The sequence below is a fragment of the Oncorhynchus gorbuscha genome, linkage group LG05, assembly GCF_021184085.1.
Source record: "Oncorhynchus gorbuscha isolate QuinsamMale2020 ecotype Even-year linkage group LG05, OgorEven_v1.0, whole genome shotgun sequence".
Classification (NCBI taxonomy): Eukaryota; Metazoa; Chordata; class Actinopteri; order Salmoniformes; family Salmonidae; genus Oncorhynchus; species Oncorhynchus gorbuscha.
In genome coordinates, this window is record NC_060177.1 from 19,465,440 (window position 1) to 19,491,802 (window position 26,363).

Sequence of the window (26,363 nt, forward strand, 5' to 3'; positions counted from 1 at the left end):
GCCAGGACAGCTGAGTCAATCACCACCTTCCGGAGACACCTGAAACCCCACCTCTTTAAGGAATACCTAGGATAGGATAAGTAATCCTTCTCACCCCCCCCCCCTTTAAGATTTAGATGCACTATTGTAAAGTGACTGTTCCACTGGATGCCATAAGGTGAATGCACCAATTTGTAAGTCGCTCTGGATAAGAGCGTCTGCTAAATGACTTAAATGTAAATGTAATAAAAGGCTGTCTTCACACATTGAACTACATCTTCTTTATCCAGTCTCTCTCTGCCTGCTGCATGCCTGCACATGAGCATCATAGCCTGCCCTGTCCTGAAGGGTTATTGAGTGGAATGCAAAAACACTGGACATTCTGCAGAACGACTCCACAATGATGCAATAATAAAGGAGTAAAGACATGGTCGAGAAAAGGTTTGAATACATCTGGCCTAATCTGCAACGTTTGCTGTGGGTTGAGCCTTCCTTAAATCAATAATGGACGGTCAATAATTGTTGGGCCATATAACCTAATGTCCGGATTTTCCTAGTCTCTGCTATCACTTCCTTATCACCAAGGTAGGTAAAGGGGGTATTAGTAATTGTGCTACCCCATTTGATATTTAGAAAAGGCTATTGTCTAAATAGATAAGAAATCCAAGCAGTCACTGTATGACACCCCTCCCCATCCCATTACATTGATCGGCCGTTGGGCTTCTTTCTCACCTGTATTGTGACGATGCCTTGCCAAGACCCACTGCATCGGTTCTGTTCGTTCTCCCATCCTACTCTTGTCCACCTCGAGCTCACCTCAACGCGGACCTGGACCAGTGCTCTGCCAGGGATAAACCCTGTAAAATACCGCAGCGACAATATTGCGCTGAACCGTGGCTGGCAGAACACACACGTACCTCCCTATGAATCCAGCCACTGTACTTCAAGTGAAATGTTCCACAGGAATCCGGGCCAGGCAATCGGATAAGATTCGCAGCTGGATCATACCGTAACCTAGAGTCAAAACCGTGCAGAAACGCGCTCCATTTACTCTGCCTTGGTATTCAAGGTCTTGATTATTTGATAAATTGCAACACGTCGTCGATATGTAGGATATCCGCTGACCGATGTCTCTTCACGCCATGTAGGAGTGCCGGGAGGTTCATCCATACAATGTTTCTCACTGACATACAGTGAAGTTGAATAAATAAATCGCTACACAATGTTTTTATATTGTGTGTATCATATGTGACAACCAACCGGACAACTCCCGATCACAATCGGGCTACTGGAGTAGCGGGTCCCGATAAATTGGATGTTGTAATACCAGCCGTCAGACCAATTTTTACCCCTGAAAAGATACGTCGTTTCTATTCCCATTCCATATTCCGCAGCTGCGGATCAAAAACCGAATCACCACTGCGCCATTTACGTAGGAACTTTACGTCACCCATCACCCTACAATAGAGCCAGTTGAATTTGCGTCGTTCTCGCAGGCTTCGGCGATTGTAGGCACTGCATAAATCGCTGGCATACTGTAAAATGCACGACTGGTGGTTTGTGAATATCGAGGAATCTCCAACTATAGAGTTTGGGCGTGGACTCACGTCATTTCCTGAGCTAGACTTTATTAAATAGGTGTGCCCTGCGCTCGGACTGGCTCTAAATGCAAAACATGGGTTGACCACATTTTCTTTTAAACATCAGCAAAATAAATACTATTACAGGCACATAATTAGCCAAATGCATTTGCCATAAATAGGCAAACACTATTAGTCTACACAACTTGGGAAGGCTACCCTACAGCCATCAGTCTGCTGCGACTCCAAGAGCTTTGGGTCATCTGTCCAAGGCAGACTGGCAGACATCACCCAAAAATAGAAATAAGCTGTTTTGAAATATTCATTCTTAGTAATGTTGACACTGCTGTCAATAGTCCTACTTGATATCCCAAATGGATACTGATTTTCAGAGTTGTAAGTTTGTTGTATATAACACATAAACCCATCTTACAGTATAGGCTACAAGGCACAAAACCTGACTGTCGGCATTGACATTTATTTGATTATTGACTGAGCCCTGCTGGCCATGCTTGTTAAGGTCATACATTACTGCTGTGTGTTTTAGGAATGCAAAAATGTTGCTGTAGGCATCTGCCAGTTCCTTCTACTATAAGTCATTCTGCTATATCCTGTTTCTTCCCATATATAAGTATTATTAGTACATGGAGGTAACCAAATTCTTATTTTCAATGACAGCCTAAGAACAGTGGGTTAACTGCCTTGTTCAGGGGAAGAACAACAGATTTTTACCTTGTCAGTTCGGGAATGTCATAAGGTGAATGCACCAATTTGTAAGTCGCTCCGGATAAGAGCGTCTGCTAAATGACTTAAATGTAAATGTAACTGTAACCACCTTAATGCATTACTACAGTGGTGAGAAAAGGTTCAAATGTTATAATTGAATTGTCAAAAACAAGACAAAAGCAGCCAGGGCAAAAAAACATCTAATGGCGAGTTTGAATAATTTATTTATGATTTTTTAAATCTGGGTGGATACAAATAATCATACTGGAATGGTAGGTAGGTATCCTAGGTATCCTAGCGGTTAAGCGTGTTGGGCCAATAACTAAAAGCTTTCTGGTTTGAATCCCAGAGCAGACTAGATGAAAAATCTGTTGATGTGCCCTTGAGCAGAGCACTTAACCCTAATTGCTCCTGTAAGTCACTCTGGATAAGAGTGTCTCCTAAATGACAATAATGACAATGTAGGCATACAGTAGTATTTGACTGAATTCTTTGGCTGTATTATTTGAATGATGTCATCCCCTTAGCATCACAGGGAGATATTTTATTTAGATACAGTCAGGGACAGTGATGCAAGAAAGTACTCAACTGAAGCCATGTACTGAACACACTTGAGATCAAATTTGAAACATACAAACAACAAGCATATTTGCCCCTTTACAAATGTGACAGTGACTCAGAAACACACACATTTTGAGGCAGCATGATGACACACATTGGGTATGCAAATCTTTGCCTTGTATTATTATATATATTTATACAGTATATACAATTTAATCACTATTGTTATAATTATTATAGTAGTCTTCTACAAGAATTTCACAATAATTTATTTTTAAAAATACATCCTAAGCTCTAGGGCTTGGCAGAGAGAGATACAGTTAATTGACCCAAGACACAATTCAGTCTAAAGATATGGACACCCCCACTGTTTGCAGCCCAGATGGTACATCCCAGTCCTTCTCCTTCACCTCCCTCTGTTTTCACTGTGCCCTCCATCTCTTTACTTACTCTCGCTCTGTCTTGAGGACATTACTGATTTTCTTCTGACAGTCTTTGAGCAGCAATTCCATTTCTCCATCCTTCCGGCCATTGTTACAGAGCTGTTGGAGAGAAGAACAGAATAGCCTGAGGGTATGTACTCCCAGATTTCTACCTTCATGCAATTTCAGTATTTTGGTCTATGGGATTATCACGGCCTGTGCAGCTCCTATCTTCATATCCTGTGCCAGCATCGAGCATCCTCAGATACATCCATTATAGTATCTCTCTGTTTTTTCTTTAATTCGTCTCTCTCTTTCTTATTTTCCTGCCTTTGGATAATTCTGTATTCCCACTATGTTATTACTCTCTCCTCTCCTTATTCCTGTCTGCTTTCCTCCATCTTGACCTCCATTAACAGTACACACTGTATGACTCATGCCATTTTAGAGATAGACAGGGAGAGAGAGAGGGAGAAATAAATAAATATACAGAGACAATATTTATTGCATGCTGAGACTGGATTAACACTTGTGTCAGACCGTGTGGGGAGTGCAGAAGACATGCATGCACCTCTGTGCCTCTGTCAAATGGGCTCTTTTTTTTAGCAGCTGCAGCAGCATGATTACTCTGTCTGTTACAAAACGTGCAGTTAACTTTCCCATGAGATTGCTCTTGACAGGATGTTGGACTTAAAGTGTTGCTTCCACCCACTGGAAGTTTGCTCTACAAATGTAATAAACAAACCAGATAATGTATATAGCAGGGACAATATGGTTCTGTTTGTCCTCTTGTCTGTGAAGGTCACATGATGGCCCTACTGACATGAGGCTTTTACTTCATTCTGCAGTGAATACGGAGGTGTATAATACTTCCTGTGTATGTTGATGCTCCTTGTCGGTATAATAACACCAGGGGACAGTAGAGCAGATAACATAGTCTAATCTGTGTGATTATCTGTCTGCCTCTGTTTGCTGTTTTCCATCAGTGAAGCAGCTGACCAACGCCACCTCTGTTTCTGGATCCTATGGAAGCCAAGGCTAAGAGCGGGGCACCAGCGCCCAAGGCATCCTCTAAAGCAGAGAAGACAGAGAAGAAGGAGGCAGCTCCCCCTAAAAAGGTTGACCCTGCTCAAGTAGAGCCTCTACCCCCAGCAGCCCCTGTGGAAGAGCCTCAAATGGAGGATGGATCAGCTGAACCAGAGGGGGCACCAGAGGGGGAGGAGGCAGCAGAGGCCAGTACGGACTCCCTGGAAAGCCTGAAGCCCTTCCTCATTGGTGGTGCCATCATCGCTGCTGGTGCCATCCTGTTGGGGGCACTGTTGTTGGCACGAAGAAATTAACCACCACCACTCATCATCAAAACATATTGGTCGATGGGTTAACGAGTCACTTGCTGATTGGTTCATAGACTATCATGCAGCTGGTAGAGATGGGGTTATGGGGAGCCACTGTGCTTCTTAACTTTAATTCAGTCTGACCTTACTTGTAGTGAATATAAACATCAGTGAACATTCAAGTAATATATTTTTGGGCCCCTGCTAGTATACTCACGCATGAATTTGCTCCACCCCTCTAACTGCACCTATTTATAGGTCTACACGCTTTTAATCACCATACAAATGCACTCCCAACAGTTACACTGGACACACATATACACAGTACTTGAACACCCTATTTATCCAGTATTCACTGATAAACATTTGGATGTTTCTGGGTCTACTAATACATAAGTTAGAAGTAGAAATGCAGTAACTTTATATTGTTTGATTTGAAAAAGGTCATATGAAGTGAAGTATGAAGTATATTAAACATACTATTGTGAGTGCCTAGCAGGTTTGGGGTCAATTTCATTTGAATTCCAGTCAATTCAGGAAGTACACTGAAATTCCTCTATTTATTTGAAGACCATACATGTTAGAGTGATAGTGCGAGAGACTGTGCAGCTACTGTAATAGTACTGTACATTGTATGTATGAATTTCGATTCAGAATGAAAATATTCTACATGTAATATGTGGTGTACCAATGTATGTATTAGCTTGGCCAGTCATGCTCAGCAAATCAGCATATACACAAATATATTACATCCATATCCAACCTCCAAGAAAGCCTTGAAAGTATGATGAAATGATGATAATACATGCATTACGGTTTATTTTCTAATACATTCATATTTTTTGATAGTTTGATAAACCTAGAATCCAAGTAGAAAGCATGCATTATTGACAGGAGTAGAGAAATAGCTGGATTTATTTAGTAGATAAACTGAGATTGTTTCTTCTGTTGTTTCCCTATTCATTACAGAGAAGCACTCCTATTTTTGATAACAAACACTTTTTAATTTTTTTTTTAAATCAGAGGTCTAGGAGATTTTCAACACCCAATCAAACATCTTGCTTGAACCCTGGCATGTAGCGTACCATGATGCAATATCAATACCCCCAGCACAGCAACAGAACAGACACATATTCTGCAGATACATGTTCAAATAGCCTAGTCATCATGTCACAGAGTACTAAATAAAATCTGTCAGTTATTTTCCTTGGTCTCAAAGAGCGTATAAATGCAATAATTCCAGTAGGACTCCACATTTTAGCACATGTTCTGTGTGATATTAAAATAAATGGCAATGATGGTGAAATGTTGATGGGTAATACTATTGTAAATGGAGAATGAGAACCAGATGATGATGATTAAACCTATATTTTCTTGATATCCCAGCTCCCTATATAACATATTTTCCCTCTTGCACACTCCCTCCCCTGACTCCAATGCTCCTTGTGTAAATCCAAATGGTTGTCTTGTGACTTGACCTGACCTTTATTAAAGGCAATGAAACAGCTTGCATAGACTCAAGAATCTATTTGATAGCTGTGAATAATTTAGTGTCCTACACTCTCCACCAATAGAATTAGCTAGGGTTCATTGTGTTGAGGATGATGCACTCCTTTCATTGTTTCATTTCCTCCATCATCACTGATATGAATAGGACTGACTGGCTGTATTATGTACACCATTCACATGTTAGCGGTCATGAAAAGGAGACAAATTGTAGAAGCCATAAAGAAGAAATAGGAGATATCCAGGGCTTTTAAATATTACCATGCTGGCCAATAGGGTTTCTAAACAACGTGCTGTTTAAAATTCTCAAAGAGATAACCAGTTCCAGATGTGACTCATGTGAATCTAGTATTGGACTAGTCCAAATTAGAAAACTGAGGGGAGAGTCATATTCTAAACAGAGCCCTAATATCTTCGGAAAATCGAATGTGTACCACGAAAACATCAATAAATTAAGGTAAATGGAGCTATGAATGAGGGGTAAATGGAGCTATGAATGAGGGGTAAATGGAGCTATGAATGAGGCGCAGCGCATTCAATCAAACCTTTCTAGAACCCCCTGTAACGTTGCAGTCACTGAACATGCCCCAGTATTGAGGGAGGAGCGACGCGCGTGTGCTTTCTTTCCGGTTTGCTAGGGTTACTGCAGAACATTTACTTTACAGTGAGTCGATAACTACTTTATTGTTTGAGTCTCTATTTAGTCATGATATAAAACACATTGGTAAACATGGCTGTTTTATTCTAACACGTTTTGGTTAACTAGCTAGTTAAATGCAACGGGTTTGGAAATGTGTGCGCTCGCTAGTACTGTGTAACGTTAGCTAGCACTTCTGTTTACATGTCCACGCTTAGACTGAGCGTCAGTAAACCATAGCTGACAAGCTATCTACAAAATTGATAGGCTATACGGTTTCGTTCAGTTATGCATTTATCATGTTATAACTACCTTTTTCTTCAAGCCACAATTCTGCTGTTGGCTGGCTAGCTTAACATTAACTACGTTTGTCATTTAGCAGACGCTCTTAATAAGGAATTTACAGCAGAGTGCATACATTTTTCGTAATTCTGTTGCTCTGTTCTAATTTATTTTCAGGGCCTCAGTCGAAAGAAATCAAAATGATTATCCCGGTCCGGTGCTTCACCTGTGGGAAAATCGTTGGTAATAAATGGGAGGCGTACCTTGGCCTCCTTCAAGCTGAATACACTGAAGGGTGAGATACATGTTTGTTGTGGTCATGGTTTACATTGTATTTCCCTAAGATTAATCCCATTCTCAATATTGTGTTCATTTATTTCATTTGATATTTTTAATAGCGACATAGGCTACTCCTGAAACATATCAAACTCTCCTATCTGCTCCCCTTTGTTTGGTTGGCAGTGATGCCCTTGATGCTCTTGGTCTGAAGAGGTATTGCTGTCGGAGGATGCTGTTGGCCCATGTAGACCTCATTGAGAAGTTGCTGAATTATGCACCCCTGGAGAAATGATGGATACAACCACCAACAAGAATCATCTGGCCTATTTATAGACAAGCCCTTGCTGACAGCCAGTGAGGCAGTGCACTCTGATGGATTGACATCCTCAAGAGACTATTTTCACACCTTGTTTGAATTGTACATGTTTTTTGTTGTTGGCTACAGCCACTTGACATGTAATTTACATCATTGTGTAAATAAACAAGACAGGAGGCGAACCCCTTTAAGCAGCATGGGTCAGGCATTGAAAACTACCTAGTCCTCTTGTGTAGCAATCCCTTTTTGCAATAAACACACTTGTTCCAACTCATTTTAACAGCCTTTTTTAATCAGTTCAAATTTAATACAAAAGAAGGGGGAAGAGGGGGAAAAACCACTGCACAATTCAACATACAAAAAAATGTACCTCTGCTTTGTGCATGTTGGTGTGGCAAACAAGTTGCAGCCACGACCCTGAAACCGTCAATTTATAATCAAAAATAAAAATGACAAAGACAGGAACACTGAGAAAGAGGGGGTTGGTGATGGATGAGATCAGAAGATTATAAGATAAAATGCTTGGTGGCTGCTGAGTACCAGGGAAATGTGAACGGGGGACTATGGACATTCATTTTGTCTCACCATCAGTTCATCCATTATCCCAGACTTTTAAGCAGCTTGGTTCGGAAATAAAGTCCTGCCTCCCCTCCTACTCAAGCCTGACGGGGACAAAGACCACCTAGAATGTCCTGGGGGGAAAAAAGATAAAAGTTCTGTCAGGAGTGAGTAAATACAAAGGGTTGACAGAAAAAACAGGTGCTTGGCAATTAGTGGTGTTAGTGTGAGTAAGTGGTGGTAGTCTGTAGATTACAGAATTAGAGGGGAGACATGTTGGCGATACGACAGGGCCAGAGAGCTTACCTAGCGGTGCCGCTCGCGGTGCTCCCTATGTCTATCTCGTTCCCGAACACGCTCCCGGTCTCTCCCATCTCTCTCCCCACTTAGGGAGCGTTCTCGATGCCGGCGGGACATTCCTGCAGCCTCCCATTCCTGGCTGTAGGACTCTTCCCTTTCTTCCCTTCCTCTGCCTCTGTCCCGTTCTCTTTCCCTGTCTCGCTCCCTATCTCGGGAACGGTGTTCTCTGTCACGGGAACGGTGTCTTTTCCTACAAAGAGAACAAGTTAAGAGTGAGGCCACATTACAATATCCATTTGTGATGGAAGAACTGTCCATGAGAGGTCCAAACAATTTTTCCAGCACTGACCTGGAGCCATAAGACTTGCTCTCGATGGAGAAGAGGCAGTCTTTCAGAGAGGTGACCAGCGCTCGACAGCGCTCGTCCCCATACACTCTTGACTGCTTGATGACAGCAATGGCAGTCAAAAGCGTCTCAATGGCCAGGGGCATGTCTCCTACATGAGGCGAGGTTACAGAGTTTATTACAACGACACGATTTAAGATGACCATGATCTGCATTGTGTACTGCACATGTCAATGTCTTTGGGTCTCTAGTCTAGATTTATCATCATGAATCTGTATTGGAGTGTCTAATGTAGGAATGTTTCAGAGAGTCTAACCAGCAGTAGCTCCAGACACAGCCTTGGTGATGGCGCTGCTGGCGATTGCTCTGTTTCTGTTCATCAGCTCATCAAACTCTCCCTCTGGCATTTGGGGTGTGGGAGCTTCACTGTCCCTGCTGCTAGAGAAAGAGATACTCCCTTACTGATCATCATCATACATACATACATACATACAACTTGTGATAGACAATGTTTACCAATTAATACAAAATAATTCCATAGTATAAAGTACAGTGGATGAGCTCACCTGTGCCGGTTGTACGGTGTGTTGTGTTGTTGACTGTAGTTGTCATGTTGTGCTGGAGGAAAGAAGGCGGGGTTGAGATGCAGGGAGGGAGGAGGATGGCTGGGGAGACGTAGAGGTGGTGGAGGGAAAAGGTGGGGCATGGGGGAGGGGAATGTGAGGGGGAAGGTGGGGAAAAGAGGAGGAGGCAGCCTAAAGTATGGGACTGACAGAGGGGGAGGTTTGTTGTGAATGTGTTGGGGGTGGATAGTGTGAGGGACAGTGGAGTGGTTCTGGTTGAGCACAGGAGGGGACACGGAGGCGTTTTTGTCCCCAGTATCTGACGACTTCTTTGAGTTAGAGCGCTGGGGGACACCTATGGAAAAGGGACAGTTTGATTTTGTTTCTATGCAGCATTGGATATCTCTTACGAGATAGATTTGAGTACCAATTTATTTGCTGTAAGTAGATGTGTGCTTACGTTTATTAGCCTGGGCTTCAAACACGGCAAGATTCTGGCGTGTGGCAAAGCGGCAGTCCACCTTTTCCCCATTAACATGACAATTTGGCAAAGTCTCCAGCAACCTCTGCAATGACTCTTCTGTGGCCACCACTACCTCAGCGTATCTATAGAGATAAAAGACAAATATCAGCTAGTGTACTTTATGTTACCAGCTGGATAGAGAGGCTATTCCAGAGCTTTGAAAGGCCTTCACAACATAATCGACTAGCCATCAGTAACCACCAGAGCAGCCATGTCCAGTTCTTCAGGGTCTGGAAACAACACTTTGGCTCTGGATCATGCACAGATAATAAATAAAACATTGGTAGTTATCTGTAAGATCTGTATTTAGCTCAGCTACTGGAGCATCATATTTATTTGAAGACTATTGACTCAATAGGTGTCTCCAGGTCTCCCTAGAACACCATGGCCAGACCCAGTCATGAAATGACAAAACACCCAGTTAATAAACAGTGAAGAAATAGATCACATTAGATTAGAATGATGCCCAGTGGATAGGCCTAACTCTCACCCTCTGGACTGGCCATTAGCTTTGTTCTCAGCAAATTTGATCTCCACAATGTCCTTCACACCCAAGGTGCGAGCCACGTTAATAAGGTCTTTGTCAGAGGTCCACTGAGGAGAGAGGTAAAGGAGTACAAAGGAGAGAAAGAGGGAGAAGATGAGTAAAAATTAAGGATAGGGACAGAAAGGTAATAGGCCTAGGTGGCTGTATCTCATTACAGAACATAGGCTAATATATTAGCAAACTGGATTGAAGGTAATGGTGATGGTGGGAGACTCACCCAGGAGAAGTTGCCCACATATACAGCCAGTCTCTTGTTCCACACCCCACTGTAAGTGTACAGTATTGCTGGTTTGCTCTCCTCTTTCGTTGGCTGGTTCTTGCTGAGAGGGATAGTATCTTCTGAGAATTTCCTTTCCCGGCTCACAGAGCCAGTGAGCACATCATCATAAAGATCACTTGCCTCTGCTGTCATTGCAAAATCTCCATCCTATAGAGAGGACAGAAGATAAGACATAATCCCTCAATGCCTAGTTTATCACTCACAATGACCATCCATGAAAAATCTGACAAACTACAAGAGAACAATAACCTACACATGTGTATTGTTGATATCAAGGATAAGAAATTGAATAGTATGATTTTTGATTAATTAATGTAAGATGTTGACATGCTGGTCATGCTAAAATCAAACCTCATTCAACAAGTTATTTTTGTTCCCACTTCAAGAATCTTCTGCATTCACTTTCAGCTTCTCACAACTACAGCTCTTTTCATAATCTCTCTCGGCCTGTCTCACCTCCCCGTTGTTTTGACTGAACTTCTCGTCGTAGATGTCTATGAGGTCAGTTGTACCACCACCATCGGCCGCTTTAGCCGCCATCCCGAGTCCTGGGTTGGCAGTGCAGCCTCTGGCTACGTTTTCTCTCAGCAATCGACACTTGGCAATAAACGCAAGGAAATAACTAAAGGTGCATATTTTGCACCTTTCCGTGCGTCTATGTTTTATTGATGTAGCTAGTCCAGCTGGCTAACGTTATCCAGTTAGCGTCTCAATATTGTTTAAAAAACTAGCGTGGTGGCGAACGTTAGCGAAATGGCTAGCTAGCATCACCTCGCATTCCCTCCCATTGCAGGGAAGCTGGCGTGGACGGAATACCAAAGGCAAACAAATAAATTACAAACCCGGATTAAAAAGTCAACAAATATTATACTTTCAAAATGTGATATAATTGTTATGGAAGTCTACATGCAAAAACGGATAACATTCAGGTAAACACTCAGCTAGCTTGTTGCTGCTACATCAGAACAGAAGCGGAATCGAGGAGTGCATCTCAAATATCTCCCGTGTAAAACAGGCATGATATTACGAGGTTCCGTAAACAATTATTTAGCTATCAGCTTAATAATAGATGTTGTTACATACGTGAATATATAATGTAAATATGAGACATGTTGATACACGTATTATTGTTTAACATGCATTTCAAGAACCATTTGGAAGAACTAATAATTTCCCTTACCAATATGGCGCCTTTTATTTCCCCAAGCTGGAGCGGACATTTCCTGCTGTGTCCCCCTGTTATTATGTGAATGTCTTTAGCTAGCAGGGACTTGTCAATTTTGGGACACCGGCTGCTCTCGAGTCAACAAGAACAGTCACATCAGGATTCAGCAGTCACAAATAAGAAGGACACAATGCTGTCTGCTTTCGTTGCTAAAAGAGTGAGTCGTATTTGGAATGTAAACGTTAGGCTACGCGGACTATTTGAATTAACCTTGTATCCTCATTTACGTTGTATTTGTATTTTATTTTGAACCTTTGTACGGTCTCTATTCACACGCACATGGGCCTACACACACCATCATCTGCTCATTCACACATAATATGCACATACATTTATACTGACTCTACACGCACACGTTGCTGCTTTTGTTGCCTCGTCAGTTTACCCCTATACATATCTACCTCCATCACTCCGGCTTCTCTGCACATTGTAAATATGGTATTTGAACTGACCCGGTATATCGTTTTTATTATTTTTATTTCACCTTTATTTAACCAGGTAAGCTAGTTGAGAACAGGTTCTAATTTACAACTGCGACCTGGTATAGTATGCTTACTTGCTGTGTTTTTCATATTTCTTCTTATTTATCGTGTTTTTTCCTCTTCTAGTTTTAGCCTCATTGTTTTTGATTATTGCATTGTTGGGCTTTGAGTTTGCAAGAAAGGTATTCCACTGTACTTGGGCATGTGACATTGAAACTTGTTAGGACAGTCGATTGAATGTAGTAGCTAACGTTAGCTAGCTAGATAACTAATGCCAAGACTGGCGAGCTAGCTGGCTAGAAATGCTGTCTATTCTGACTGAAGCTAACTAAAGTTAGCCCATAAACCTAGTTGACTACAGAGTTTGAATTAATTTTCTGCATCTGATTTAGCCTATGACCTTTGCCAATCTGACATGCGAGTACCCTACAGGACAGTCATTGTAAGCTACTTTTCTAGCATTAAAACCGTATCCATGTCGTTGTGTACAGTCAGTCCAGTTGTTGGTAAGGATGTTGTTTATTTTGTCCAGCTGGTAAGTGGGGTATGCCAGGCATTATGGAGACCAGCTGTGGCAGAACTAGTAACTACAAGGGGTTACAAAGGAGAGGCACCTGATGACTCTAGGGGTGACCTAATTGAGATCCCCCTGCCCCCCTGGACAGAGAAGGATGGCGAGACCATGGACATCAAGAGACGGCGCCTGCTCTTCCAAAGCCGAAAGAGGGGCATGCTGGAGAATTGCATATTGCTCAGGTGAGTGGACCACTGATCATACTATATATATTTTAGTATTGATTTTAGTCTTCTATTTAATCATGAGCAAAGCTCATACTATGATAGAGCCCACGATAGAGATATAAGGAATTTATAAACCATCAGGTTTAAGGTCAGGCAGCATGTGTGGTCAGTGGCAGAGGCATGATTTAATTATAGTGTGCAACTTACAATATGTGTATCTGAGTCTTGGACACATTTCAAAACCATACACTTGCACACACCAATCATTGTCTTTACCCTTTCAGCCTGTTTGCCAAACAATATCTTAATACAATGACCGAGCACCAGTTAAGACAGTATGACAGACTGATCAACGAGCCTAGCAACGACTGGGACATCTACTACTGGGCAACAGGTGAGGAGAGTGGTTCAGCTTCATATCTTATCAACTGTGATTATCCACTCTGATCTACACCAGGGCAAGCAAAGACATATAATACAGTTAGTTATACTGTTGTTTAGAAATAGTTCTTATTTTCAAGCTGTTTTGCTTGACTTTCTTAGTGTTATGGTGAGCCAATTTGCCCATTCTATATGAAATGTCAGTTGAAGTTAACTGAATGTGTGTTGTCTTTCCCTCTCAACAGAGGCCCAGCCTGTACCTGATGTATACACAGGTGAAATCATGGACCTACTGAAGGAGTTCACTAAGAACAAAGATCAGGAACAGAGGCTGGATGCACCCAACCTGGAATACCTGGATAAGGGGAGCCAGCCTGGCTGACGCATCCCTCTCAGGGTGTTTTCACATATAGTCTCCTTTTAAAATAACTGATCTTAGTCCTCTTTAAAGTGAACTCTGAGGGTGAAAAAGAAGAAGCAAAATATTTGTTCTCTTTGTATTCAGATTGCCCATGCCTTTGTATGAGGAATCTGCTTTTTTGCCAGTTCACTTCACCTATTTTGTTGTCAGAGTCCTCTTTTCATTCACATTGCTATGTTTAGAAAGGAACCAATATCCTTTTCCAACATTCATTCAATGCACTGTGAGTGCAGGACATGCCATTCAGTCAGAATGTGTTATTGGACAACAAAATATACCATATACCTACTTACATTTATGAAGCTAAAAGGTTACAATTACGTCTCATTTTTAATATAATAATAAATATTATTGGTAACAGAACAACTGCAGATTAAATAATGCTGTAATAGAGCTGTTGCCCAGGTGCCCATTATCTGAACTAAAAACTCCAGGCATATTTTGGCATTTCTGGTCATCCTTGCTAATCAAGATCCTTAAACAGTACATGTTTCCCCCCCGCAAATCTGCACATCACAATTTTATCTAATTTGTGGCACCAATGTGAGGGGCAATTGTAGTGAACACGGTGTTGCAGTAGTCTACTGTGTGGTGCGGGAATAATGACAAGCGAAGCTGGGGATCTTTGTGTTCACATTGCCCTAAAAATGGGAACCGAACTCAGTCCACCTCTCGCGATGGTCTAAGTTCGCTTCGCTTTGGAGTTCATTCTTTGGTGGTCTGAGTTCTTACAGATTGTTCACACTATCACACTGCACAAAAAATATAGCGGATAAATAAATTGGCTGGAAGGGACCAAGTGTGAAAACACCCTCAGAGAATGCTAATGGTTCTCATCATAATTTACCAGAGAAACCCCCATAGACAAGGACAATTCCTGCAGAGAGCCATTGCACTACATGCATATTTCTATCACCGGCCTTATTCATAAGACCTTCAACACAGAATGAAAATAATGACTAGTACACGGATGTGCCAGGTAACTATACTGAACAAACAAATATAAATACAACATGTACAGTGTTGGTTACATGAGCTGAAATAAAAGATCACAGAAATGTTCCATATGCACAAAAAGCTTATTTCTCAAATGTTGTGCACACGTTTGTTTATTTCATTGTTAGTGAGCAATTCCCCTTTGGCATTTCACCCACCCTGCTCATGTTTGGTTTCTAGTGAATACGACCCAGGTGCTTGGGTGAGTTGCAGTGTCAGTGCATGGACACCAGGGGGAAGCAAAACTACTGTTTCATTCCCTTTTTACACCTCAACTGCACATCACTGCTAATCACAGGTCTAAGGTAACATACTGGGAATGCAGATTCTAAAACATGAAGCTCAATACTCACTCTTAAATGCAGAGATGCAGGCACCAAAACAGTGAATAGTTAAATTATATAAGGTTATTGTGGGTTGCACTGGCAAGCTATGGACAATCATGCTGTCCTTGATGTCTGTAATTAGCTTTCAGCTCAGTAACTCAGGCTAAGATGATTCATAATGTAGATAGATATCTGCATAACATTCATAGGTAAGGCTCATTTTAATAGGCAATGCTCTCCTTTTTACCACGAATGAGTAAACGTATTCTGCTGTGCGTAATGTTTGTGCGAGTGTGTGAAATGGCTAGTTAGCGGGGTGCACGCGAATAGTGTTTCAATCGGTGACGTCACTCGCTCTGAGACCTTGAAATTGTTGTTTCTCTTGCTCTCCAAGGACTGCGGCTTTTGTGGAGCGATAGGTAACGATGCTTCGACGGTAACTATCGACAATGTGTGCGGAGGATCCCTGGTTCGAGCCCAGGTAGGGGCGAGGAGAGGGACGAAAGCTATATATACACTGTTACATGTAATTGTAGGGCTGTGTGTCTGAGCGTCAAATACTATCAGTTCTTACATTGCAGATTGTATTTTCCCTGAAACACATAAACTTTTGATTTCTCCCTCTCCCCCTGCTACCATGTTGACAGTGGTAGGAGTTTCTCTGTTATCATGTAAACTCAGTGTAATGTTCTGAGACCAGCAGGGAGGTGCCCTTTGGCCATGGGGTGTGCAGAGTATTCGAACAGAAATGAGACAAGCCTCCCTCTGCCTGGTTCTACCCTCAAGTCACCAGAACCATTGTGCTGGACACTCAGGCGATTACAGAATACATTTATGATTTTGAATATTAAGTCCATCACCTGAGAGAACAGTCTCAGCTCACGAGCACAGACACAATTTGCACTTCAGTAGTCTTCAATATTCTGTACCCAGGCTACTTCCTCGTTTGGCAATAAAATAATAAAACCTCTTGGCATAAATCTTAAAGTGGTGATTTGCTCACAATTGATCAAAGATTAAATTGCCACACAAAGTAATTTTACATACAGCTCCTGCATGGACAGGGTGAGGTGGAGATGCTGGGTGTGTGTCTTTAAATAGCACACTGTGATGTCAGCAGAGTCCCCCTCTGTGTCATCTCTGTGACTTTGCTGCCATCTGTCCCACTTCAGAGACATGGACTGGACACATCTTCTGACCTCTGTCTGTCCTTTTTTAAATATATCTGTCTCTGTCAGTGTTCTGCTATTTACCTGACTGACGGTCAGTCTGTCTGTATAACTTTGTGTTCGGCCACTCATCCGGGTGTCATTATTTCCAACACCACTAGTGTCAAAGATGTATTGGCCTGTGTCAAGTTTGTATCTTTATATTTCTTCAACGGATTTCTTTATCATCTTACTTCTTAACTGTTTGTCTTGATTAGGTTTTAATCTGAAAAAATTAGAAACCTGCTGAGAAACAGTTGTCTGATGTGGATGTTCAGAGCGCACATTCTGTAGGAGCGTCTGTACACTTGTATCTGAACATACTGCATGAAATAAACTTAAATCATGTGGGTGTGACTTTAATCAAACACAAACTCAGTGTGCACTTTCCTTTGCTCACATGGCAATGGTCCCGTTTCCATTTCCTCATTTAGCAATGGTCCCATGTGGCTCAGTTGGTAGAGTATGGTGCTTTCAACAGCAGAGTTTTGGGTTCAATTCCCATTGGGGACCATAACAAAAAATGTACTCACTACTGTAAATGCTCTGGATAAGAGCATCTGCTAAATGACTGTGACAATGTAATTTATCCCTGTTCTCTCACTATTAAATGATTCACCTCACCTGTGAATTCTACACATCAGGCTTTCAAAGTGCTGCACATTTCATGTTTTTCCATTCCCGTTAAGCTTGTTTGGAGTGTGGATCTGTCTGTCGCCCACCGCCGCCCACTCTCCCCATCTCCAGGCCGACGTGTTCCTGTCTTCTTCTAGCGCTGTGTCTCTGTGTCGTGACAGCTCTCAGTTTGATCCTCCGCTCTACACTACCGCCAATCTCTGCTCCCCTGGAATTAAAATTGTACCCCTCTCTCTTTCTTCACCGTCTCTCTCCCTCTCCTCAACATGTCTTCTCATTCTGTCTGTACTTGAGAGAAGCCTGCAGGAAGGGAGCTGTACAACAGAGAGACAATACTGTAGTAGTTTCACTATTCTACTACTAATAACCTGTATTCAGGGCCAATTTTCCTGCCAGGTCATGTGGTCAGGAAAATCTTCTGTTGTGCACCGGTTTAGAATACTTAACAGAAACATGCACACATCCCCTCTCCTTCATGCTCAGAGTTAACAGGGTTTCTGTAGTCGACTCAAAAATAACCATATGCCAAAGATCAATAGTTGAAATTAACTATAGAAAATAAAATGTATTAAAAAGAAGCACAAAGGAGGGAGTAGGGCAGATGTATGTAGGAAGTGGATTTGTAAAATACTGAAGATCTATTCTGTTCTGTTGTGTTCTGGTTGTAACTACAGTGTGTGAGCATTAGGAATGAACTGTGTGGGTTGTGGTGTGTTTTAAACACTTGAGAAAAGGACAAAATAATACAACTGTGTGTAAACCAGCACTTAGAAACCCCTTTTATAGCCTGTCAAAACATACTCCTGTATGAGTCCAAACTGAGCTCTAACATGTTGCTACTCATTAGATTAGCTACCAACTTCTGAAATGCATAGCTGTGAAAATATGAAAGTAAACTACATCTACAGTAATTCAAGGAATCAAGGCAGCTTGGTTTGACAGAAAACCAGTGTATGGAGACCTCGCCTGTCTTAGTCTCAGTGTGTTGAGCCAGACCTAGAGGGGAGGGACAGCGTGTTGGGCCAGACGTAGAGGGGAGGGACAGCGTGTTGGGCCAGACGTAGAGCGGAGGGACAGCGTGTTGGGCCAGACCTAGAGGGGAGGGACAGCGTGTTGAGCCAGACCTAGAGGGGAGGGACAGCGTGTTGGGCCAGACGTAGAGGGGAGGGACAGCGTGTTGGGCCAGACGTAGAGCGGAGGGACAGCGTGTTGGGCCAGACCTAGAGGGGAGGGACAGCGTGTTGAGCCAGACCTAGAGGGGAGGGACAGCGTGTTGGGCCAGACGTAGAGGGGAGGGACAGCGTGTTGGGCCAGACGTAGAGCGGAGGGACAGCGTGTTGGGCCAGACGTATGTATATCATTCCTATAATAACTGAGTTTGATGTTCAAGTTGAAGGTCAGATTTGCAGGTGAGTTTCAGACTTGACTCTTCACAACAGTGTTTTTACTGCAACAGAACTACTGTTTCAACTAGTACTAGCCAGTGGGAACAGTTAGAAACCTTACTAAGTTCCTCTGATGGAAATCAAATAGGGAGAGAAAGCCACAAGCCACTATGAAATATCACAGTAAATCAGCTTTAGAAAAACAACAAAAACTATTTTAGAAGTTTCTTCTTTTTATGTACACATTTATATATTTATACACTGTACAGATTTTAAAAATAAAAATAAAAATGGTTGAAATATAAGATTGTGCACCCCACAGATGTGTGACTAAAGAGAGAACAGAAGAGAGCAAGAGATGGGACAAAGGGATGTCAAGGACATACAGATATCAACATCCCCAATTAACACTGATGAGTTTTTACATACACAATTTTCATTTATCCTTTATACAATGTCTCAAAATCCTGGCCTATTTTGGCCAATCCTCCTCGTATCTCCACCAATATCTGTGTAGAGAGCCCTAATCAGACATTTAGGGTGATTTCAATCTGAGTGACCGCTGATCAGTTTACAGATTGATTTAGATCTGTGTAGAGAGCCCTAATCAGACATTTAGGGTGATTTCAATCTGAGTGACCACTGATCAGTTTTCAGATTGATTTAGATCTGTGTAGAGAGCCCTAATCAGACATTTAGGGTGATTTCAATCTGAGTGACCACTGATCAGTTTTCAGATTGATTTAGATCTGTGTAGAGAGCCCTAATCAGACATTTAGGGTGATTTCAATCTGAGTGACCACTGATCAGTTTACAGATGGATTTAGATCTGTGTAGAGAGCCCTAATCAGACATTTAGGGTGATTTCAATCTGAGTGACCACTGATCAGTTTTCAGATTGATTTAGATCTGTGTTTTGAATTGTTACTGGGCTTTTCTAGAGCCAAGGAAGGACTCTACTAAGAATCTCAGCTCAATGCCTCAGAGGCAAATGGACCATACCTGGCTTCCTATTTTATTTTCAGACAAATAATTCATTTTCACCTGAATCGTGCCATTTTTTCTGTGTTTCCTATTCTGGCTGATCTTTTGAATTTAATGCTGCATTTGATGCATAATGATGTATCGTTTGCGTGTGTGCTCAGTATGAGGCAGGGAGGTGACTGTTCCCAGTTATTTTAGGAGCAGGTAGGTGCTCTGCTATGTTCTGCTCTGCCTGGAGAGATGGCAGTGATGCAAATGAGGTGATGATCATTGTCTGTCTCACCTTTTCTCTGTGACACTTGGGGAGTGAGAGCATATGGAGGAGAGGGGGAGGGGTGTTGTTTAAGAGCACCTTGTGCCAAAAAGCATGTGTGTCACAGTGGGGTTTTGAAGTACGTCAGCACTGACGTATGGAGACCTCGCCTGTCTTAGTCTCAGTGTGTTGAGCCAGACCTAGAGGGGAGGGACAGTGTGTTGGGCCAGACCTAGAGCGGAGGGACAGCGTGTTGGGCCAGACCTAGAGGGGAGGGACAGCGTGTTGGGCCAGACCTAGAGGGGAGGGACAGCGTGTTGGGCCAGACCTAGAGGGGAGGGACAGCGTGTTGGGCCAGACCTAGAGGGGAGGGACAGCGTGTTGGGCCAGACCTAGAGGGGAGGGACAGCGTGTTGGGCCAGACCTAGAGGGGAGGGACAGCGTGTTGGGCCAGACCTAGAGGGGAGGGACAGCGTGTTGGGCCAGACCTAGAGGGGAGGGACAGCGTGTTGGGCCAGACCTAGAGGGGGGACAGGGACAGCGTGTTGGGCCAGACCTGTTGGGAGGGGAGGGACAGTGTGTTGGGCCAGACCTAGAGGGGAGGGACAGCGTGTTGGGCCAGACCTAGAGCGGAGGACCAGCGTGTTGGGCCAGACCTAGAGGGAGGGACAGCGTGTTGGGCCAGACCTAGCCAGGGGGAGGGACAGCGTGTTGGGCCAGACCTAGAGCGGAGGGACAGCGTGTTGGGCCAGACCTAGAGGGGAGGGACAGCGTGTTGGGCCAGACCTAGAGGGGAGGGACAGCGTGTTGGGCCAGACCTAGAGGGGAGGGACAGCGTGTTGAGCCAGACCTAGAGGGGAGGGACAGCGTGTTGGGCCAGACCTAGAGGGAGGGACAGCGTGTTGGGCCAGACCTAGAGGGGAGGGACAGTGTGTTGAGCCAGACCTAGAGGGAGGGACAGTGTTGAGCCAGACCTTGAGCCAGACCTAGAGGGGAGGGACAGCGTGTTGGGCCAGACCTAGAGGGAGGGACAGTGTGTTGAGCCAGATCTAGAGCGGAGGGACAGCGTGTTGGGCCAGACCTAGAGGGGAGGGACAGTGTTGAGCCAGACCTGTTGAGCCAGACCTAGAGCGGAGGGACAGCGTGTTGGGCCAGACCTAGAGCGGAGGGACAGCGTGTTGGGCCAGACCTAGAGCGGAGGGACAGCGTGTTGGGCCAGACCTAGAGGGGAGGGACAGCGTGTTGGGCCAGACCTAGAGGGGAGGGACAGCGTGTTGGGCCAGACCTAGAGCGGAGGGACAGCGTGTTGGGCCAGACCTAGGGGAGGGACAGCGTGTTGGGCCAGACCTAGAGCGGAGGGACAGCGTGTTGGGCCAGACCTAGAGCGGAGGGACAGCGTGTTGGGCCAGACCTAGAGCGGAGGGACAGTGTGTTGGGCCAGACCTAGAGCGGAGGGACAGCGTGTTGGGCCAGACCTAGAGGGGAGGGACAGCGTGTTGGGCCAGACCTAGGGAGGGGAGGGACAGCGTGTTGGGCCAGACCTGTTGGGCCAGAGGGAGGGAGGGACAGCGTGTTAGGCCAGACCTAGAGGGGAGGGACAGCGTGTTGGGCCAGACCTAGAGGGGGGAGGGACCGCGTGTTGGGCCAGACCTAGAGGGGAGGGACCGCGTGTTGGGCCAGACCTAGAGGGGAGGGACAGCGTGTTGGGCCAGACCTAGAGGGAGGGACAGCGTGTTGGGCCAGACCTAGAGGGGAGGGACAGCGTGTTGGGCCAGACCTAGAGGGGAGGGACAGCGTGTTGGGCCAGACCTAGAGGGGAGGGACAGCGTGTTGGGCCAGACCTAGAGGGGAGGGACAGCGTGTTGGGCCAGACCTAGAGGGGAGGGACAGCGTGTTGGGCCAGACCTAGAGGGGAGGGACAGCGTGTTGGGCCAGACCTAGAGGGGAGGGACAGCGTGTTGGGCCAGACCTAGAGCGGAGGGACAGCGTGTTGGGCCAGACCTAGAGGGGAGGGACAGCGTGTTGGGCCAGACCTAGAGCGGAGGGACAGCGTGTTGGGCCAGACCTAGAGCGGAGGGACAGCGTGTTGGGCCAGACCTAGAGGGGAGGGACAGCGTGTTGGGCCAGACCTGTTGAGAGCGGAGGGACAGCGTGTTGGGCCAGACCTAGAGGGGAGGGACAGCGTGTTGGGCCAGACCTAGAGGGGAGGGACAGCGTGTTGGGCCAGACCTAGAGCGGAGGGACAGTGTGTTGGGCCAGACCTAGAGCGGAGGGACAGCGTGTTGGGCCAGACCTAGAGGGGAGGGACAGCCTGTTGGGCCAGACCTAGAGGGAGGGACAGCGTGTTGGGCCAGACCTAGAGGGAGGGACAGCGTGTTGGGCCAGACCGAGGGGGAGGGACAGCGTGTTGGGCCAGACCTAGAGGGGAGGACAGAGACAGCGTGTTGGGCCAGACCTAGAGGGAGGGACAGCGTGTTGGCCAGACCTAGAGGGGAGGGACACCAGAGTGGAGGGACAGCGTGTTGGGCCAGACCTAGAGGGGAGGGACAGCGTGTTGGGCCAGACCTAGAGGGGAGGGACAGCGTGTTGGGCCAGACCTAGAGGGGAGGGACAGCGTGTTGGGCCAGACCTAGAGGGGAGGGACAGCGTGTTGGGCCAGACCTAGAGGGGAGGGACAGTGTGTTAGAGCCAGACCTAGAGGGGAGGGACAGTGTGTTGGGCCAGACCCAGACCTAGGGGAGGGACAGCGTGTGTTGGGCCAGACCTAGAGGGGAGGGACAGTGTGTTGAGCCAGACCTAGAGGGGAGGGACAGCGTGTTGGGCCAGACCTAGAGGGGAGGGACAGTGTGTTGAGCCAGATCTAGAGCGGAGGGACAGCGTGTTGGGCCAGACCTAGAGGGGAGGGACAGCGTGTTGGGCCAGACCTAGAGCGGAGGGACAGCGTGTTGGGCCAGACCTAGAGCGGAGGGACAGCGTGTTGGGCCAGACCTAGAGCGGAGGGACAGCGTGTTGGGCCAGACCTAGAGGGGAGGGACAGCGTGTTGGGCCAGACCTAGAGGGAGGGACAGGACCTAGAGGGGAGGACAGCGTGTTGGGCGTGTTGGGCCAGACCTAGAGCGGAGGGAGGGACAGCGTGTTGGGCCAGACCTAGAGGGGAGGGACAGCGTGTTGGGCCAGACCTAGAGCGGAGGGACAGCGTGTTGGGCCAGACCTAGAGCGGAGGGACAGCGTGTTGGGCCAGACCTAGAGCGGAGGGACAGTGTGTTGGGCCAGACCTAGAGCGGAGGGACAGCGTGTTGGGCCAGACCTAGAGGGAGGGACAGCGTGTTGGGCCAGACCTAGAGGGGAGGGACAGCGTGTTGGGCCAGACCTAGAGGGGGGAGGGACACCGTGTTGGGCCCTAGAGCGGAGGGACAGCGTGTTGGGCCAGACCTAGAGGGGAGGGACAGCGTGTTGGGCCAGACCTAGAGGGGAGGGACAGCGTGTTGGGCCAGACCTAGAGGGGGAGGGACAGACCTGTGTTGGGCCAGACCTAGAGGGGAGGGACAGCGTGTTGGGCCAGACCTAGAGGGGAGGGACAGCGTGTTGGGCCAGACCTAGAGGGGAGGGACAGCGTGTTGGGCCAGACCTAGAGGGGAGGGACAGCGTGTTGGGCCAGACCTAGAGGGGAGGGACAGCGTGTTGGGCCAGACCAGACCTGTTGGGCCAGGGACCTAGAGGGACAGCGTGTTGGGCCAGACCTAGAGGGGAGGGACAGCGTGTTGGGCCAGACCTAGAGGGAGGGACAGCGTGTTGGGCCAGACCTAGAGGGAGGGACAGCGTGTTGGGCCAGACCTAGAGCGGAGGGACAGCGTGTTGGGCCAGACCTAGAGGGGAGGGACAGCGTGTTGGGCCAGACCTAGAGCGGAGGGACAGCGTGTTGGGCCAGACCTAGAGGGACAGCGTGTTGGAGGGACAGCTGTTGGGCCAGACCTAGAGGGGAGGGACAGCGTGTTGGGCCAGACCTAGAGCGGAGGGACAGCGTGTGTGGGCCAGACCTAGAGGGGAGGGACAGCGTGTTGGGCCAGACCTAGAGGGAGGGACAGCGTGTTGGGCCAGACCTAGAGCGGAGGGACAGTGTGTTGGGCCAGACCTAGAGCGGAGGGACAGCGTGTTGGGCCAGACCTAGAGGGGGAGGGACAGCGTGTTGGGCCAGACCTAGAGGGGAGGGACAGCGTGTTGGGCCAGACCTAGAGCGGAGGGACAGCGTGTTGGGCCAGACCTAGAGAGGGAGGGACAGCGTGTTGGGCCAGACCTAGAGGGGAGGGACAGCGTGTTGGGCCAGACCTAGAGGGGGAGGGACAGAGTGTTGGGCCAGACCTAGAGCGGAGGGACAGCGTGTTGGGCCAGACCTAGAGTGGAGGGACAGCGTGTTGGGCCAGACCTAGAGCGGAGGGACAGCGTGTTGGGCCAGACCTAGAGGGGAGGGACAGCGTGTTGGGCCAGACCTAGAGCAGAGGGACAGTGTGTTGGGCCAGTCCTAGAGCAGAGGGACAGCGTGTTGGGCCAGACCTAGAGGGGAGGAACAGCGTGTTGGGCCAGACGTAGAGCGGACGGACAGTGTGTTGGGCCAGACGTAGAGCGGAGGGACCGTGTGTTGGGCCAGACCTAGAGCGGAGGAACAGCGTGTTGGGCCAGACGTAGAGCGGACGGACAGTGTGTTGGGCCAGACCTAGAGCGGAGGGACAGCGTGTTGGGCCAGACCTAGAGCGGAGGGACAGCGTGTTGGGCCAGACCTAGAGCGGAGCGTGTTGGGCCAGACCTAGAGCAGGGACAGCGTGTTGGGCCAGACCTAGAGGGAGGGACAGCGTGTTGGGCCAGACCTAGAGGGAGGGACAGCGTGTTGGGCCAGACCTAGAGGGGAGGGACAGCGTGTTGGGCCAGACCTAGAGGGGAGGGACAGCGTGTTGGGCCAGACCTAGAGGGAGGGACAGCGTGTTGGGCCAGACCTAGAGGGAGGACAGCGTGTTGGGCCAGACCTAGACCTAGAGCGGAGGGACAGCGTGTTGGGCCAGACCTAGAGCGGAGGGACAGCGTGTTGGGCCAGACCTAGAGCGGAGGGACAGCGTGTTGGGCCAGACCTAGAGCGGAGGGACAGCGTGTTGGGCCAGACCTAGAGCGGAGGGACAGCGTGTTGGGCCAGACCTAGAGCGGAGGGACAGCGTGTTGGGCCAGACCTAGAGGGGAGGGACAGCGTGTTGGGCCAGACCTAGAGCGGAGGGACAGCGTGTTGGGCCAGACCTAGAGGGGAGGGACAGCGTGTTGGGCCAGACCTAGAGGGGAGGGACAGCGTGTTGGGCCAGACCTAGAGCGGAGGGACAGTGTGTTGGGCCAGACCTAGAGCGGAGGGACAGTGTGTTGGGCCAGACCTAGAGGGAGGGACAGCAGTGTTGGGCCAGACCTAGAGGGGAGGGACAGCGTGTTGGGCCAGACCTAGAGCGGAGGGACAGCGTGTTGGGCCAGACCTAGAGTGGAGAGCGGAGGGACAGCGTGTTGGGCCAGACCTAGAGGGAGGGACAGGTGTTGGGCCAGGGAGGGACAGCGTGTTGGGCCAGACGAGAGGGAGGGACAGTGTTGGGCCAGACCTAGAGCGGAGGGACAGCGTGTTGGGCCAGACCTAGAGTGGAGGGACAGTGTGTTGGGCCAGTCCTAGAGCGGAGGGACAGCATGCTGAGCCAGACCTAGAGCGGAGGCACAGCGTGTTGGGCCAGACCTAGAGTGGAGGGACAGCGTGTTGGGCCAGACCTAGAGGGAGGGACAGCGTGCTGTGTTGCCAGACCTAGAGCGGAGGGACAGCGTATTGTTGGGCCAGACCTAGAGCGGAGGGACAGCGTGTTGGGCCAGACCTAGAGCTGAGGGACAGCGTGTTGGGCCAGACCTAGAGCGGAGGGACAGCATGTTGGGCCAGACCTAGAGTGGAGGGACAGCGTGTTGGGCCAGACCTAGAGCGGAGGGACAGCGTGTTGGGCCAGACCTAGAGCGGAGGACAGCGTGTTGGGCCAGACCTAGAGCGGAGGGACAGCGTGTTGTGGTTCTGTAAGCCACCTATTAAATGATAAACCAGAACACAAGGCCCCTGATGCACACAGGCCTGAGTGAACAGTCCCTCTACCCAACAGAAGAGGGCTAGAATACAATATGCTGTATGTGGTATTGTCAGATGTATTGAGGTCCCCGCTCCCTTGTCTTTCCTTCTCTCTTCACTCAAGACTCTCAAATGTCTATGGCCTCCTCCCCAACCAACCCATAAAACCCCAACAAATAGAAAGTAGACACATGCCCTTTGTCACGTTCCAACATTCCAGTAATCATTAGAGTCTTCTTCTTAGCGATCAGCGACAACATAAATAATTAACTGAACATCTAAATTACTTTATACAGAATAAAAAAAGCCAAAAAAACAGAACGATAAAAACGATATTAAGAAAAGAAAAATGGCAACACCGAGCACACATACATACACCGTAAATACAAACACATAAACTAACAGTCAGATGTTGACACACTCATACACACATTGCAAACACACACACACGCACACACACAT

At 47.1% G+C, this 26,363-nt stretch overlaps 4 protein-coding genes and 1 long non-coding RNA gene across 7 annotated transcripts in view; 3 read left to right on the forward strand and 2 right to left on the reverse strand.

Moving 5' to 3' along the window:
- LOC124035624 (diacylglycerol lipase-alpha-like) overlaps positions 1-1,524 on the reverse strand; it is a 46,377-nt gene extending 44,853 nt beyond the window's left edge. For both annotated transcript variants that reach the window (XM_046349168.1, XM_046349167.1), the window contains exon 1: positions 712-1,524. The gene's annotated coding sequence lies outside the window, so the exon portion shown is untranslated. The remainder of the gene's footprint in view (positions 1-711) is intronic.
- A 1,748-nt stretch (positions 1,525-3,272) lies between these two features.
- On the forward strand, positions 3,273-6,112 carry LOC124035025. Its single transcript, XR_006838670.1, has 2 exons — positions 3,273-3,419; positions 4,255-6,112. It is a non-coding gene; the product is annotated as an uncharacterized LOC124035025 (long non-coding RNA).
- Positions 6,113-6,673: 561 nt separating this feature from the next.
- Positions 6,674-7,896, forward strand: LOC124035627 (DNA-directed RNA polymerases I, II, and III subunit RPABC5). The gene is made up of 3 exons (XM_046349173.1): positions 6,674-6,772; positions 7,205-7,322; positions 7,490-7,896. The coding sequence occupies exons 2-3, from the start codon at positions 7,228-7,230 to the stop codon at positions 7,596-7,598; spliced, it is 204 nt and encodes a 67-aa protein (XP_046205129.1). The 5' UTR covers positions 6,674-6,772; positions 7,205-7,227; the 3' UTR covers positions 7,599-7,896.
- Positions 7,894-11,743, reverse strand: LOC124035625 (cleavage and polyadenylation specificity factor subunit 7-like). Of its 2 annotated transcripts, none has more exons than XM_046349169.1 (9): positions 11,196-11,743; positions 10,677-10,886; positions 10,403-10,506; positions 9,850-9,995; positions 9,393-9,744; positions 9,143-9,264; positions 8,830-8,977; positions 8,487-8,730; positions 7,894-8,314 (listed from the first exon to the last, which is right to left on the reverse strand). In XM_046349169.1, exons 1-8 carry the CDS (start codon positions 11,277-11,279, stop codon positions 8,487-8,489), a joined length of 1,410 nt encoding a protein of 469 aa, XP_046205125.1. In that variant the 5' UTR covers positions 11,280-11,743; the 3' UTR covers positions 7,894-8,314. The 2 variants fall into 2 exon arrangements, with proteins under 2 accessions (XP_046205125.1, XP_046205126.1); XM_046349170.1 differs by having other exon boundaries at positions 9,143-9,261; positions 11,196-11,742.
- A 221-nt stretch (positions 11,744-11,964) lies between these two features.
- Positions 11,965-15,052, forward strand: LOC124035626 (succinate dehydrogenase assembly factor 2, mitochondrial-like). The gene is made up of 4 exons (XM_046349171.1): positions 11,965-12,121; positions 12,979-13,202; positions 13,472-13,581; positions 13,814-15,052. Exons 1-4 carry the CDS (start codon positions 11,990-11,992, stop codon positions 13,948-13,950), a joined length of 603 nt encoding a protein of 200 aa, XP_046205127.1. The 5' UTR covers positions 11,965-11,989; the 3' UTR covers positions 13,951-15,052.
- The last annotated feature ends 11,311 nt before the right edge of the window (positions 15,053-26,363 follow it).

Excerpts from the sequence above, each read along its gene's own strand:
- LOC124035627 (XM_046349173.1), top strand. The coding sequence starts at position 7,228 with ATGATTATCCCGGTCCGGTGCTTCACCTGTGGGAAAATCGTTGGTAAT. Across the intron at positions 7,323-7,489 it reads CAAGCTGAATACACTGAAGG|TGATGCCCTTGATGCTCTTG; the intron begins GTGAGATACATG and ends TTTGGTTGGCAG.
- LOC124035625 (XM_046349169.1), bottom strand. The coding sequence starts at position 11,279 with ATGGCGGCTAAAGCGGCCGATGGTGGTGGTACAACTGACCTCATAGAC. Across the intron at positions 10,507-10,676 it reads ATGTGGGCAACTTCTCCTGG|TGGACCTCTGACAAAGACCT; the intron begins GTGAGTCTCCCA and ends CTCTCTCCTCAG. Across the intron at positions 8,978-9,142 it reads TGTGTCTGGAGCTACTGCTG|GAGACATGCCCCTGGCCATT; the intron begins GTTAGACTCTCT and ends CGCCTCATGTAG.
- LOC124035626 (XM_046349171.1), top strand. The coding sequence starts at position 11,990 with ATGTCTTTAGCTAGCAGGGACTTGTCAATTTTGGGACACCGGCTGCTC. Across the intron at positions 13,203-13,471 it reads GAGAATTGCATATTGCTCAG|CCTGTTTGCCAAACAATATC; the intron begins GTGAGTGGACCA and ends TTACCCTTTCAG. Across the intron at positions 13,582-13,813 it reads CATCTACTACTGGGCAACAG|AGGCCCAGCCTGTACCTGAT; the intron begins GTGAGGAGAGTG and ends CCCTCTCAACAG.